Here is a 15,474-nt window from a genome sequence, read left to right on the forward strand (position 1 = left end):
TTAATAAAAAATTCAGAAGCGCATCCGTTTTCAACATTGATAACAAATGTTTCATGAGCACCAAATCAGCACATTACTATCTTTGTTGAATTTTTGATCAAATAAATGCAGCCTTGGTGAACATTAACAAAAAATTTATAAAATCTTACCAACCCCCCCAAAAAATACAAATGAAATGAACAATTTAGCCACTAGATTTTTCAAAGTTGTTAATAAAACACAGATTACTGGAGTGCATTTTTACGAGAAGATACTACTCAACTTTTTCAACATTTCATGTTTAATTCAATGTATTCCTTGCTGTTTCTTTGTAATTATATGTGAATTTTACTTACAATTTCTAAGTGAAAACTGTTTCAAAGTAATTCCTACACCTTTTTCAGTGTAACATATTGCAACAAAAAAGCTATTCAATTAATTTAACACCAAGTGAGTAAAGCTTGTTGTCACACTATATGTGGTAAATTGTCACAGTGGAAACCTGCATTAAATTGTCAATTATGGGTTTTTCTGAAAATTTAAACAGTAAAACAAATATGAAACACTTATGTGTTGTTTTGGCCAACATGGATTATTTACAATTGCATCATATACAACATGTGACTGAAAAACAGATATTACAAAAACAATGTTCAAACTTATTTTCAAGAAAAGAATTAAGAGAGTCTGTCCCAGCATTATATAATGTGTTAGTCCAATCTTAATGACAAAAAAGACATTATTTCCTTTCTTCTGTCAAACCCTGCAATCATAGATTGTGTTAGTGTAAGTACACTAAAAGAGTGTTTGCACATATGCAACCTAAAGATGGATTCAACAAGTGAATCATGTAAAACATGGAGGGTGAAATAATTCACACAAATCTGAAGAACCGTTTTTATTGTGCCCGAGATCTTGAAAGATGTTTTCAACATCATAAAAGATCCTAAACCTTCAGGAGGACTGAATCAGTTTTGTCCAAAAGAAATCAAGACTAGGAAAGAACTGAATGGACCAAGTGATTCACCTGATTGAATCAGTTGATGTCAATGATGCTGAAAAACTGAATATATACTAGCTACAAAATCAAATCAAATCTTTACAAACTGTTGGTGTAAGTCGCAGACTTTTTTTTCCTTATAAAATGAAGTCCAAGAAAAAGATGATTCATTCAGTTTCACAGTTTTAAAAAAGTATTTTAAAAAAATGCAAAAAAACAACAATAAATATTTGACCCTGCCCATGTTAGAGTTTGTGTTCGGTCTTTAGATTCCGAAGTAATCCGCGGCTTTCCTCCTCTTGGGCAGCTGGAGGAGGTTGTCTGTGATGGAGGCCGGGTCCTGTGTGGCTGGTGTTCTGGTTTTTCCGGGAGTTGGTGTGATGGAGGAAGTGGCTGGACCTCCGAGAGGAGTCTTAGAGCCCATGCCCCTGTGCGCAGGTGACGGGGTGTAGCTCGCCCTCAGGGCTTTATCTGTGTATTTGCTGGATGATCTGTTTACTAGACGCTGAAGGGCAGGAGACAGCGCAGCGGGACTCAGTCCCTTCGGAGTGAGGCTGCAATACATATAAAGAATAATTTAGTACACATCATAAATGCAGTTTTGAATAACGCTTTGAAAATAAAGGGGGATCTTTTGGCCATAGTTTCTCTTTTTTAAGTTTACATGGCTGTTTTCTCTGTCCCCCGCTGAAACGCTTTATACTGAAACACTTATTTATAGCAAAAATACAGTGTCTGTGTCCAAAGTCTGAAATAGTGGTTGACCGATATTTTTACTAATAAAACAAGAAAAAGCAAGTAATTACTGAAGCCATTAGTAAAAACAGTAATCACAGCACCTCAGGTGACGATCTCAACACTGTCAAAATAAAAGTCCCATGCATTGTCAAAATAAAACACAAAAACAATGGCCAATGCCGAAAATTAAAAACTGCCAAATAATTGGCTTGCCAATATATCGGTCAACCACTAGTCTGGAACCACACTGAAAATCTGGGATCTAATTTAAATGTTCAAATAAAGTTTTGGAATTCTGAAAATAAAATATAGAAAATTAAGGTTTATGTAAGACATTAACATATTAATATATTTTGTGGTTGATCGTCAATAAATGGAGGATGACCCAAATATTAAGACATATGAAAAGTCATGTTCATTTTACAATTCAACTTTTCACTAAAATTGTTATCCTGATAATAAAATTAAAATACGTACATTTTCCATTTTCTCTAGTTTAATCAGCATTTTGAATTACAAATAATAAAAAATGCTGTTTAACCTAGACAAAAAAAAAGTGTGAAATACAAACATATTTTACAATTTCAGACTTCTTTTCTTTACCTTGCGAGGTTTTCAGTGACTTTGCGCAGTGCCTCCTGTTTCTTAGCTCTGTTTTTTGCCGCAGCCTCATTGGCCATTTTCAGTCCCAACCGCTCTCTTCTCCCAGGCTCTGGAATCTGGAAAACATCCATAAAAACAACCATTCGTTATTTTTATTCAAATATTGGACAATAAATGTAACAGTGCACACTGCCATCTAACACGCATTGATTTTTTTCTGATTATATAAAATTGGGTATCAATAAAACTCAAATATTCTTTTTATATATGCAAGTGAAAAAAACAGTGACATTCTAATCAGAAATGAACTGGACCTTGAACGATGGACCGTGACTTCTCTCCACAAGTGGCGTATCCGAGCCATCCAGGCGAAACGGAGTGCTTTCAATCTCACCCCACGTCATCAGAGGAGACTCTGCAACACCTTCAAAACAAACAAGTCACTCAGGCAAACATGACACAAGTACTTTTATATGCTTTCAAAAACTTTATGCTCTTCGGTTTCTAAAAAAAAAAAACATTCTGATTTTAAAGCCTTTGAATAAATACTTATGTTTGCATATAAATTGCAATATAAATTGTGTAATAACCATTAGGGCTGGGTAAAAAACATAGATATCTCGATTAATATATATTAATCGATTCTCATTTTTACGGAACGATATCAATTCTTAAATTCCAAGAATCGATTAGTCTAGCCTGTTTTCAGTTAATGGACAGAACATTGAAGGGCACTTCTCATCCAATAAATCGCAATAAGCATTGTGCTTTGGTACTTTTAATATGAAACAAAGTCTCAGATTTTATTACAAAAACAATGTTCAAACTTATTTTCAAGAAAAGAATTAAGAGAGTCTGTCCCAGCATTATATAATGTGTTAGTCCAATCTTAATGACAAAAAAGACATTATTTCCTTTCTTCTGTCAAACCCTGCAATCATAGATTGTGTTAGTGTAAGTACACTAAAAGAGTGTTTGCACATATGCAACCTAAAGATGGATTCAACAAGTGAATCATGTAAAACATGGAGGGTGAAATAATTCACACAAATCTGAAGAACCCTTTTTATTGTGCCCCTGAGATCTTGAAAGAGGTTTTCAACATCATAAAAGATCCTAAACCTTCAGGAGGACTGAATCAGTTTTGTCCAAAAGAAATCAAGACTAGGAAAGAACTGAATGGACCAAGTGATTCACCTGATTGAATCAGTTGATGTCAATGATGCTGAAAAACTGAATATATACTAGCTACAAAATCAAATCAAATCTTTACAAACTGTTATTTTGTTGCTGTTCAATGTGGAGTGACAGATCGCTGTAGTGCCTCAGTTCAACAGACGTGAACTGATGTCCTCCACATTAATACCAGTTTCAGCACAAAATAAACATGACTAAACATCCGAAGGTAAGTTAAAAGAAAGAGTATAACTTTACAAGCCGTATCCTGTCTCGTGTAATCTCTTTTAATTAGCGTTTCAGCCGCACAAAGACGTCAATATAACAGCTTGTAAACAATGTCACGTAACGTCACATTTACCTCAGAAAAACATATTTGGTGACCATTAACTCATTAGTCAGATAAAAAAATAAGCTGTAGAGGGGCATTTTGCTAAATATATGCACCATATAACATATTCATTATAATTTTTACTGTTCTTCAATGTTTTAATTTATGTTTGAATAAATCCAAGTTTTTGACAGCCACATTTAAATGTTTATATTTAAAAAAAAACTTAGAAATATTATTATGCAATTGTAACTTTATTATTTTAAAAACTTCATTAAGTGTAATTTTAGCAGTTGTATATTAGTCTACAAATCAATTTTAACCTTCAATATTATAGTAATGTAGTACCAACTGACTCTCATGTATATTTTACAGCATTAGTTGAGAGATTATTTTCCTTGAGAAAATTTGCCATGTACTGTACCTGATATGTATCCAAAATAATCGATATTAAATCGAATCGGTAATCAAATCGAAAGCTTGTGAATGGGAATCGAATCGTGAAATTTGTGTCAAAACCCAGCCCTCATAACCATAGTAATATGCATGGATTTCTATATTAAACTAAAACTTAAATTAATCAACAAAATTAGTGGCACTCACCAGGAGCAGGGGAGGCTTCTCCTTCAAATCCGTAACCATTCACTTTGGGGGATTCGTGAGGCAGGAGCTCTTTGCCGTCTGGACCAACCTTACCTTGTTTAAACTAGACAGAAGGCAGAGCAGAGAAATATGCTATTTGTTTAGTCATTATTCATGAAAGTAGTTTATGATCGGATGCTGACCAATAAGATGGTACCTGTGCATGGAGCGCAGCAGCTTGCTGGATTTGCGATTTGTTCAGGGCTTTACAGAAGGGGTCAACATCAAACCGAGTGTTCTTGTACAGGACCTCCCGTGGCTTCTTGAACAGTGTGTCATCTTTTTCACCTTTTGGGGAACAAAACAAACATGCAATTTACCGTATGGCTCCTTGGCCATATACATATTGAAATGACACCAAAATTACTGCAATATTTATGATGTTGCTTGCAAAAAATATCACCCTTCCCTACTCATAATCAAGTTATCAACAGTTCATGTACATGCCTCAGAAAGTATTATGTAATAATATACTGATGCAGATCCTCAATGGGAAACTTTACCTTCAGGGTAGTACATGAGTGCATTTTTGGCCTTGTACTGCCATGTTTCCACTCCTGCCTTGGTGCACTCAAGCGCCTGTTTCTCTGTGGACGGTAGAGCGAGGTTCTGCTCGTGCCTCTTTAAACGATAGAACAATAAACATTATCAGATCTCAAAACAAGACCCACCAATACAAAACTATACAAAAGCTATGTAGTAGCTTCTGTTGTGTTGTACCTCTTTGAATTCATTTTCTGCCTCATAGAGCCACGCATGCCTCAGCTTGTCCTTGTCCTCCGCGAGCTCCATTATCTGCTCAAAGGATGCGTTGTCTTCACTCGTGTTTTTAGCAAGAAAACGGTCCAGAGACGGAAGATCCTTTTCTGTTTTTTCAGCATCTTTTCCTGAAACATAACACAGACCACAAGTAGCATATATCTTTAAAATTCCAAAAAGACCCCAAATCCCCTCTGTAAAAACTGCAGATTTTGTGCTTATGTAATTAGGTAGTGCCTTGTTTGCATATTTACATTTAAAAAATACAATAATACAAAACAGCTTTCACAATGTACTTTAATTAATAAAATGCGTAAGTGATGATAAGTATTAGTTTTAGCAGCAGTCACTTACCATCCTCTTTCGCTGCTCTGTGTTTGCTCTGCGAACACGATGGAGATGCACTTCGACCATCTGGGGTCTCAAATGTTGAGGGAGTCGTGTCTAAATGGGAACAAAATGATTTAAAAAAAACATTCAAGATGTGAATGAGTTTGTTGCTTCATCAAAACAGATTTGGAGAAATTCAGCATTACATCACTTGCTCACCAATGGATCCTCTGCAGTGAATGGGTGCCGTCAGAATGCAAGCATCGAATAAAAACATCACAATAATCCAAAAATAATGAACAACTCCATTCTATCAATTCATGTCTTATGAAGCGAAAAGCTGTGTGTTTGTAACAAATCCATTATAAAGGCAGTTTAACTTTAAAGCTTTCTTACAAACATTTAGTTTTTTGCTTCACAAGACATTAATTGATGGACTGGAGTGGTGTGGATTATTGTGATGTTTTTTATCAGCTGTTTGGACTCATTCTGACGGCACCCATTCACTGCCGAGGACCCATTGTACATTTTTAGTAAATTTTCATTTTTGGGTGAGCTATTCCTTTATTAATCACAAACCGTAAGAAACGTCACTCACAGGGCACATAGGTTCGTGGGGTGTATTTAGCCATCAAAGACCCGTATTTGATGGCGATCTCCCTCATCCGCTCCATATCTCCATTTTCCTCCGCCTCCAGATAATCATTCTGCGCTTGAAGTTTGGAGACATCTGGGAAAAAGTCCCTCTGGATGATCTTCTCCAAACCCTTTGGAAGAAATTGTGGTATGTGTGTCAGAAGAATTTAAGCAGATATAAGCATGTTGTTTACAGGTGACACATGATACTCAATCAGCTGTTCCTGTAGAACACATTGCATGCTGAAAAACGGACTAAGGTTTGGTATTTTGTGTAAACACTGCGGTGTTGAAGATCACCGTCGTTATTTAATAAAAACCAAAGCCAAACCAAGTGTACTCAAGGAACATATTTCAAAACACATGCGCATTAAAACGGTATAACACAAATTATTGAATGTATTAAGTATAATACAATGAATTATGTGAGAAAATCCCGTTGTAAACAGTATATATGACTGTCTAACCTCTATATAATCATCTTCATCAAGAATCTTCCTCATCGGTTTCTTAGCCTCTACCACATCATTCCTGACAGCGACTGTAGTAACATCAGACTTCACACTCAAAGCTTTCTCTTTGGACTCTGTCATATTTCTATTTTTAACAGGAGAAAGTAATTTAAAGTTCAATTGCGCAAGACGTTGTTTACTTTAGCCTGTACGCTAAGTACTCTTTGTTTCTCTAACGAAATGCTATTAAGACGTGTTTAAAACGTATCTGTTGCCTATTTGAACGATAGTTCGCGATAAATGTTAATTTTAACCACCACTTGATAAAAAAATGACCGATAATCCGTGTAAGTTAATAACAGTAGCTGATCGCACGCAGGAAGAGGGTCTTCTTCTGCGCGTCATTTCCGGCGCAAAACAATGAAGCAGAGCGACTCTCCATCGCCACCTATTGAATACCGACCGCGTTTGTTTTTGCCACTTATTTATACTGTACATGAACTTTAAAGGGGTCATATGATGCGATTTAAATTTTTCCTTTCTCTTTGGAGTGTTACAAGCTCTTGGTGCATAAAGAAGATCTGTAAAGTTGCAAAGACTAAAGTCTCAAATCCAAAGAGATATTCTTTATAAAAGTTCAGAGTCAACCACGCCTACCTAAAACAGCTCGTTCTAACACGCCCCCACATATCTACCTCACTATGTGGGAAGATTTGCATAATGCCGCCCAAATGTTCACGCAAAGAAAGAAGGCGTAACTTTTATTCTCGCTGTAGTATTGTTGCCGCCGCCATGTCGTGGAGACACTGTGTTTCGTTGTGAAAGCGAAACTACTTTGTTTGGTCTTCCAAAAGAGGACGATATCTGCTTCGTCATGCCTGGAGCTGATCCGTGCTGGTCGCTGAGGAAATACTACAACTTTGCGCTGTGGATCGCCGGTTCGGCTTTCAAAACTACTTTGTTTGTCCTTCCAAAAATGGACACGACTAGAAATCAGTGGTTAAGTTGTATTTACAACACTGTTCCAGAACAGTTTTTTAATGACTGAAGCAGCTTAACATTTCTAGTACACGCAAACACTTAAATAGCACATTACCTCAGTGAACATGGTAAGCGATAAACATATTGTTTATTTCAGTCCATAAGTGCAAAAAAAGGAATGCTAGGTGTCAAAGCCTTTAATATATCGTAGACAAGACACCACAGGTGAGTAAGGTACACATTTAAACTAATAGATATCACCATACTTCCCTAGTTGTTTAATTACAGTAGACAATTTCTGAAATGTCATGTCTAAATATGCAAATCAAACATTATCTAATTAAATACGCATATATTTGCATAAATGTACATAACAGAAAACAATAAAGCCTTAAATGTGTATTTTGGATATTTTCTTTGCACTACTCTGAAAGAAAACATGTTATGGAAAAAAAATAGGCCAAAATTGAGCAAAACAATGGTTTTCCCTGTAGTGTCTTGCCTTAGCAGATCATAGTCAAGTGAAGATATGTTTGCTTTTAATTATGTATTAATAAAAAATGCAAAGCTTCAGAGTCCCCAAAAACGAACCTAATGACTACAGAAAATTATATACAAAATATGCATTAAGAGTAAGACTAACAACACTTTAAATGTTACGGAAAGCAACAGAGAATAGTTTGGCTGAAAGAACATGAAAATTACTATGTCTTTGCTCCCTATAATCATCTGCCTTCATGATCAAAGTCTGATACATATTAAAGTAGCTATTTTGTATCATATCATAGTCAGACGTAAAGAATCAGCTGTTTCACTGTCATGTCTTACGCTAAATCCAGAAGCCAGTCTGTCTGAAACTGGTTGCAATGGCGTATGAGGATCTTTTAATCAACAAAGATCTGAACATTTCCAGTATGACCAGAGGCAGAGCTTTAAACAACTGCATATTTAAATAAAATGTAACAGCCGTATGCTATTAAGTGGATGGCTTATGTGATCCTGCACATGAACCATATCATTAAGCCTTCAGTTTTTTTAAAAGGCCAAAATATGGAATGGCAAAGACAACACTGCAAAAAAAATGATTTTCTTACTTAGCATTTTTGACTTGTTTTCCCATCACGAATATCTAAATGTTCTTAAATCGAGACATATTTGATTGAGATGAAAAATGTATTTCTGAAAAATGTATCACAAGCAAGTGAATTTATGCTTAAAGCAAGAAAAAAATGTCAATTGAGTATGAAAAATAATCTTGTTTTTCTTTTGATTTGCATATATCTTTTTAGGTTAAGCATAAACTCACTTAATTTTGTTCTTTTTTTTTTTCCAGAAAACGAGACTTAGTTTATTTTGTTTCTCAAAAAAAATAATTTTTTTTAGATACTTGTATTGGAATTTTTTTTTGCAGTGAACACTGAAATATGTACAGGTGTTTATAGGTGAAGTGTGTAATTTCTGCAATATCGAACAGAATGAACTAGTTTTAAACAAAAGGAAGCTCACAGAAGCCATGCATTTCTATTTTTCCATTACGCATTCTTGAGGTCACAACTTTTTTTGCAAATCCAGTTGATGCTGCCAGTGCTAGAAACTACACACCTCAACTGGATTGATTTAGGATATTACAGAATTAAACTAATAAATATAGACTGCTAAGATGTGATAATAGAGGCCCAGTGTCTTTGTAGCAATGTTCAGCAGGGACCTTCTTTGCCCATTGGGAGCTTCTTGGCAAGTCGCTGTGAGGTCAAGAGCAAAGGCACGTATTTCGAAGCAGAAGCGATGAAATCACCGCAAATCCATCACGGTCACACTTCCGTCTGTGATGGTGACGTGTTGACTAGCCTGAGCACAAAACACGGATGCAAAATATTCATTATAGTGCACATAAGGTTGAAGGACAAAGTAGATCAATCAAATGGAGTTTAAGGAATATTTCACCCAAAAATGAAAATTTGCTGAAAACGTACTCACCTACAGGCCGTCCAAGATGTCGATGAGTTTGTTTATTCATCATAACAGATTTAGAGAAATTTAGTATTACATCACTTGCTCACCAATGGATCCTCTGCAGTGAATGGGTGCTGTCAGAATGAGAGTCCAATCAGCTGATAAAAACATCACAATAATCCACAAGCAATCCACACCTCTCCAGTCCATCAATTAACATCTTGTGACATGAAAAACTGCATGTTTGTAAGAAACAAATACATCATTACAATGTTTTTAACTTTTAACTAAAACTATTAGTTTCTGGCTAAAATACAAGTCCTCTATAACATTGCTTTCTCCAGTGAAGTCGTCTCATCTGAATCAGGAGAGAAATATGCACAGATCAACAGCTCTAAACAAATATGTTGGTGGATTTGGATGTGAAAGAATAACAGGAGATGGACTTTTTCACTGGAGGAAGTGTTCTTATGGATTATAGACTGGTTATTTTGGTCAGAAATGACGGTTTAAAGTTAAAACACTCTAATGATGGATTTGTTTACAAAGAAACGATTTTGCTTCACAGGATGTGAACTGATGGACTGGAGTGGTGTGGATTACTTGTGGATTATTGTGATGTTTTTATCAGCTGTTTGGACTCTCATTCTGACGGCACCCATTCACTGCAGAGGATCCATTGGTGAGCAAGTGATGTAATGATACATTTCTCCAAATCTGTTCCCATAAAGAAACAAACTCATCTATATCTTGGATGACCTATTTAAATTTTTTGCGTAAGCTATTCCTTTAAGTACTTAAAGGGTTCACTAATCACTAATCAGGCATCACTCACTGAGAAGAGGGGCGGCTCCCTTGGATGCGGGTGGAATCCTCTTTGTTTGCAGGAACAGATCTCGCCCATCCCGTAGTCTGTCAGCCGAAAGTAGCCAGTCCTGGAGTATAAATTATCAGACTGTTATTTTTCCATTAAACGTGCTAACTATCACTCAAACTAATTAACATGGCATATAGCCAAAAACGTACTCATTAAATTTAGGTGAGCACACAATGGCTATAGACTCTGGAAGCATGATTTGATAAGAGCAATGTGTGTGCAGGTCCACACTGGATAAAAAGGCCGTCTGGGTCGGGTGAGTCTTATATATAAAAAAAATAAAAGAGATTGATTATTTTCATGACACATAATTACAGTGATACTGTATAATAAATGCTTTTTTTTAAAGTCACGTGACCATACAGAAAACATCATACATGAATCCAGCCCAGTGTAATGAGATCATTCTCATCCTGGATTAGGAAAAGTTCCTCCTCGTTCTCTGTGTCACAGTAATCTGGTCCTCCACACTGCTTGGGTACGATCACGTGTGTCACTGTGAAGGCGTTCTTCATCTGTGGACCAAGACAGCAAACTGTTTTGTGATTTGCTCATCATAATACAGATTTCCTCAGACATGTTATTAAGGTTGCAGTTTGCACAAATTATATTCAAGAGATAGTAAGATAGTAAGATTTATATACAGTCGTGGCCAAAAGTATTGGCAGTGACATACATTTTGACAACAACTTAAGCTGTTGTGGTGTTTATTCACAATGTTTCTAGATTATGTCACTGCCAATACTTGTAGAAACAATGTGAATGAACTCATGACACATAATTACAGTGATACTGTATAATAAATGCTTTTTTTAAAGTCACGTGACCATACAGAAAACATCATACATGAATCCAGCCTAGTGTAATGAGATCATTCTCATCCTGGATTAGGAAAAGTTCCTCCTCGTTCTCTGTGTCACAGTAATCTGGTCCTCCACACTGCTTGGGTACGATCACGTGTGTCACTGTGAAGGCGTTCTTCATCTGTGGACCAAGACAGCAAACTGTTTTGTGATTTGCTCATCATAATACAGATTTCCTCAGACATGTTATTAAGGTTGCAGTTTGCACAAATTATATTCAAGAGATAGTAAGATAGTAAGATTTATATACAGTCGTGGCCAAAAGTATTGGCAGTGACATAAGCACAATTTGCTGCTTAAGCTGTTGTGGTGTTTATTCACAATGTTTCTAGATTATGTCACTGCCAATACTTGTAGAAACAATGTGAATGAACACCACAGCAGTCTGCTTGTGTCTGAGCTTGTTTTGGACGTACCAGCTTGCCACAGAGAATCCCACAGGTCTCCACGGCCCGTGCTGTGTTGGCATCTGCTAGCTTTAAAAACCTTTGGCACAGCTCGGCGGGCACAAAGAGCTGCCGCAAGCCGTTTACCAGCACACCTAAGAAAACACACATAATCTCAACTTGATTACTGAACAATTTTAATAAATGTAGGTCAGCAATGAATAAGGAAGTGCAAACTGAGAGGCCTCACTGTGTCCTGCACTGACTGGAACACTAGGCTTCAGTGAGCGGTCAAATGCTGGGAGGGGTGAAGTTTGAAAGACATGGTTCGGGGTTCCTCCGGGGCTCGTCGGCGGTGAATACGAGGCCTGCGGAGGTCCTTGTGCATCAGGCACCAAGAGATCTTGAGGAGAGGTGGGCGACGCCGGGACGCTGAACTCCTGGACGATGCGCTGGCGCGCCTTCTCCAGCTGCTGCCTGCGGATCATTTCCTCAAAGGCACTGAACTGCTCCTGCTCGCGCTGACGCTGCTGCTGCTCGGCCCGTATCTGCTTCTCGGCCTCCTGCTCCCGCTGCTTGGCCACTTCTCGAGCCTGGGCCTCATCCTCCGCTCGCTGCCAGGAGTCACACACCCGTCAATAAACACTATTACTTGAATTAGTTTGTAGGTATCATTTAAGAAAAATCTGCCCCTAAATGTTACCCACCTTTCGGACGAGATATTCGGCGTGTTCTTTTTCATACTGCTTGAGAAGCAGCTTTTTCAGTTCCTCAGCTTTCGGAAAAGCAACTTCCTTTAATTTCTAGCATGGAAAATAAGGGATATTCATTAGCTTGAGACGATCACGATTTGGCATGCTTTATGAAACTTTTAACTTTCCCCAGGAAGAGGAAAATCTCACCTTCATCGTTTCTTTCTTCTCAGGAATGTTGGCTGTTTTATATTCGTGATGTTTAGGAAGTTTTTCAATAAACAACCTAAAGGGAAGTAAAACGCAGGATCATTATTGATTATTTTCAAAATATTACCATTCAATAATAATATTTATACATATTTATAAGTTATATAATATGTTATAAAATGTAATTTTATTATATTAACTTACTTTAATTTTTATTAATATTATTTTAATATATTTAGTTTTGATGTTTAATGTTTATTTATTTCCTAGTATATTAAGATATGTATTTCTGGTAAATAACAAGATCACACAAATGGTTTTATGTTTTTTTTTAATGTTTTATGAAATGTAATGGAATTCTTTTAATAAATGGAAGCAAAATAATAAGAAAATATTAAAAGTCAAATATTTTTATAATTAAAAAATAATCTATTTTTATGAGTATATTTATAGCAATAAAATGATACATGTGTGAACTTAAACCACAAAACCAGTTACAAGGGTCAATTTCTTTTTAATTGAGAACATTTGAAACTTTGATAATTTGATAGGACAATATTTGGCCAAGATACAACTATTTGAAAACCTGGAATCTGAGGGTGCAAAAAAATTAAAATATTGAGAAAATCGCCTTTAAAGTTGTCCAAATGAAGTTCTTAGCCATGCATATTACTAATCAAAAATTAAGTTTTGATATATTTACAGCAGGAAATTTACAAAATATCTTCATGGAACCTGATCTTTACTTAATATCCTAAAGATTTTTTGGCATAAATAAAAAAATTGATCATTTTGACCCATACTATGTATTGTTGGCTATTGCTACAAATATACCCGTGTGACTTATGACTGCTTTTGTGCTCCAGGGTCACATATTATATACAGTATATAATAGGAATTATTTTATTTACTTTTGAAATCTATTTAATTTTGATGTGTATTCAATGTTTATTTCTAATTATTTATAATAAATAGCTAAATCACTCAAATCAGAGTTTTAAACTATCTACACATCCTAAATTTTGTTTTCGAAATAGGTTTGCAAAAATGCCAAATCTCCTAAAATGAATAGAACATAAAACAGATCAGCTTATATAACATTTAGTTTGACCTCCTAGCAATGACGATCGATATTTTATGAAGGTTAAGCATTTTACTTATCAGTAGCTGAAAGGGGGGGATTTGACTTTAAGAGCTTAGGCCCTATTTTGTATGGTACTAATGGAAATTTTCCATCAGGAGAGTGAACAGTTTAATGAATCTGATATGTGCAATCAATAACCAACCTGCCATGCATTTGGCACTTCCAGGCTGCTCTTGCTGTACTTACGTGATGTACTTATTGTAAAGAATGAATGCATGCTCGACATTCCCCTCCTCTGCATAGATGTTGGCCATTCGGATGATTTCCATCCCGGAGCGGAAGTACCGGCGCGGTGGCACATCCTCACTGACGTCCACAGTGCTGCCCAGCTTGATGAGAGCGCGGACCCTCTCCTCAGACGGCAGACTGGAGTCACTGTGCTCAGACATGATGGCTCCTGCCTGCAGATCAATAACACACTTTCAACATGCAGCACTGAGTTTACACTGTTTACTTTGGGTGGAGCTACTTCTATGTAAGGTAATGAAGTTGATACTCGAAAAGGGGGGTTCAAAAAGCATTTGGGAACTTTACAATGTCTGAAAGTAACTGCATTAGACATCAAAACATGAAATCAAGTGTTACTGTAAAATGCTAATAAATGGTCTTTTCTCAGAACTGGAACTGGTGTTGAAATAAATGAAAATAAATGTCACTTGGTTTGATATTTTGTATTCTAATTCACTTTTATACACTGCTACTGTGTCAAAATACTTTTTGGCGCCTTTATGTAATTTAAATATGTACAATAATATGCACTTTATTTAAATAAGCCGACTTGACGATACTCGACTTTAAACTTTACCTTTAAATGAGTCTGGTGGCACCCATTATTGACAGGCCAACCACCAGCAACAAACAATGATAGCAAGATAATAGTCTCGCATGAAGGTAAAATAACTTTCCTACCTGATTTCACCGCGCTTCTTTACGCTTTCAAAGATGCTTTGATGTTTTTATCTCATATATTTTCGTCATATTTAGACATTGTGAAAACAAAGCTTGTAGTGTTCAGATTAACTGTGATAACACTTCCTGCATCGTGGAAAGACCCCGCCCACTGCAGTCAGCTGACGGTGAAGTCATGCCTCATGTTGACCAATCGCGAAGCACTTCTACTGCGAGCATATTATTAGAGCTTCGTGTTTCTATCGCTATGATGCTTGTATGTTCCTTCAGGATGATGAAACTCGAATTTATGTACCGTTACAATAGTATATCCTCCTGAGAACCAGAAATAAAAAGCTTTGTGAATTTAGTATTTTTTCATGTCATTACATTGTTTAGAGCATAAGAAAAAAATGGTAAAATAACATTTTTGAAAAATTATATTTTATTTATATGTTATGCTAAGTCCTCTGTAGAGGACACCAGGACAGTTTTTCTAAAAATAAAATAACAAGAATAGACATGAAAAGGCAAAAACAATGGGAATTTAAAAAAAAAATCACCAATCAATTTTTAGGTTTCAGGATTTTTTTTATACCTAACTTTGTTTAAGGATGGTTCTCAACTATGTTATAAAATATAAAACAAAATGATTTGATATACCGTTTTGCTTTATGCAATATATGTGAAAATTCCATAAACTGGTTTTCCCATTAAGCACTATGTTATCTATACACTGTATCTCATTTGCATAATAAAGTGCTGTTGGGACAGCAGGTTGAAAAAAGTAGTGTAATAATGGGATTAGTAATTGGCCAGATTTTCATAATAATA

General features: G+C 36.0%; 2 protein-coding genes across 3 annotated transcripts; both read right to left on the reverse strand.

Moving 5' to 3' along the window:
- Window positions 1-1,178: 1,178 nt before the first annotated feature.
- On the reverse strand, window positions 1,179-6,809 carry ess2 (ess-2 splicing factor homolog). Its single transcript, XM_016294451.1, has 10 exons — window positions 6,662-6,809; window positions 6,157-6,325; window positions 5,583-5,672; window positions 5,190-5,356; window positions 4,973-5,090; window positions 4,627-4,757; window positions 4,431-4,533; window positions 2,635-2,744; window positions 2,321-2,436; window positions 1,179-1,533 (listed from the first exon to the last, which is right to left on the reverse strand). Exons 1-10 carry the CDS (start codon window positions 6,785-6,787, stop codon window positions 1,245-1,247), a joined length of 1,419 nt encoding a protein of 472 aa, XP_016149937.1. The 5' UTR covers window positions 6,788-6,809; the 3' UTR covers window positions 1,179-1,244.
- A 2,217-nt stretch (window positions 6,810-9,026) lies between these two features.
- stambpa (STAM binding protein a) lies at window positions 9,027-14,800 on the reverse strand. Of its 2 annotated transcripts, none has more exons than XM_016294431.1 (10): window positions 14,662-14,800; window positions 13,939-14,153; window positions 12,609-12,684; window positions 12,414-12,509; window positions 11,957-12,320; window positions 11,737-11,861; window positions 11,304-11,441; window positions 10,607-10,719; window positions 10,416-10,515; window positions 9,027-9,475 (listed from the first exon to the last, which is right to left on the reverse strand). In XM_016294431.1, exons 2-10 carry the CDS (start codon window positions 14,139-14,141, stop codon window positions 9,419-9,421), a joined length of 1,272 nt encoding a protein of 423 aa, XP_016149917.1. In that variant the 5' UTR covers window positions 14,142-14,153; window positions 14,662-14,800; the 3' UTR covers window positions 9,027-9,418. The 2 variants fall into 2 exon arrangements, with proteins under 2 accessions (XP_016149917.1, XP_016149918.1); XM_016294432.1 differs by lacking the exon at window positions 14,662-14,800 and adding an exon at window positions 14,558-14,586.
- Between the last annotated feature and the right edge of the window lie 674 nt (window positions 14,801-15,474).

Source organism: Sinocyclocheilus grahami, unplaced genomic scaffold (genome assembly GCF_001515645.1).
Source record: "Sinocyclocheilus grahami isolate Dianchi unplaced genomic scaffold, SAMN03320097.WGS_v1.1 scaffold318.1, whole genome shotgun sequence".
Classification (NCBI taxonomy): Eukaryota; Metazoa; Chordata; class Actinopteri; order Cypriniformes; family Cyprinidae; genus Sinocyclocheilus; species Sinocyclocheilus grahami.

Coding starts and splice junctions, on each gene's coding strand:
- ess2 (XM_016294451.1), bottom strand. CDS start 6,787: ATGACAGAGTCCAAAGAGAAAGCTTTGAGTGTGAAGTCTGATGTTACT. Junction 5,357..5,582: donor CAGAGCAGCGAAAGAGGATG/GTAAGTGACTGC, acceptor GTTATGTTTCAG/GAAAAGATGCTGAAAAAACA. Junction 1,534..2,320: donor GTCACTGAAAACCTCGCAAG/GTAAAGAAAAGA, acceptor TATGTATTGCAG/CCTCACTCCGAAGGGACTGA.
- stambpa (XM_016294431.1), bottom strand. CDS start 14,141: ATGTCTGAGCACAGTGACTCCAGTCTGCCGTCTGAGGAGAGGGTCCGC. Junction 12,510..12,608: donor AGAAGAAAGAAACGATGAAG/GTGAGATTTTCC, acceptor TTTCCATGCTAG/AAATTAAAGGAAGTTGCTTT. Junction 12,321..12,413: donor CCGAATATCTCGTCCGAAAG/GTGGGTAACATT, acceptor GACTCCTGGCAG/CGAGCGGAGGATGAGGCCCA.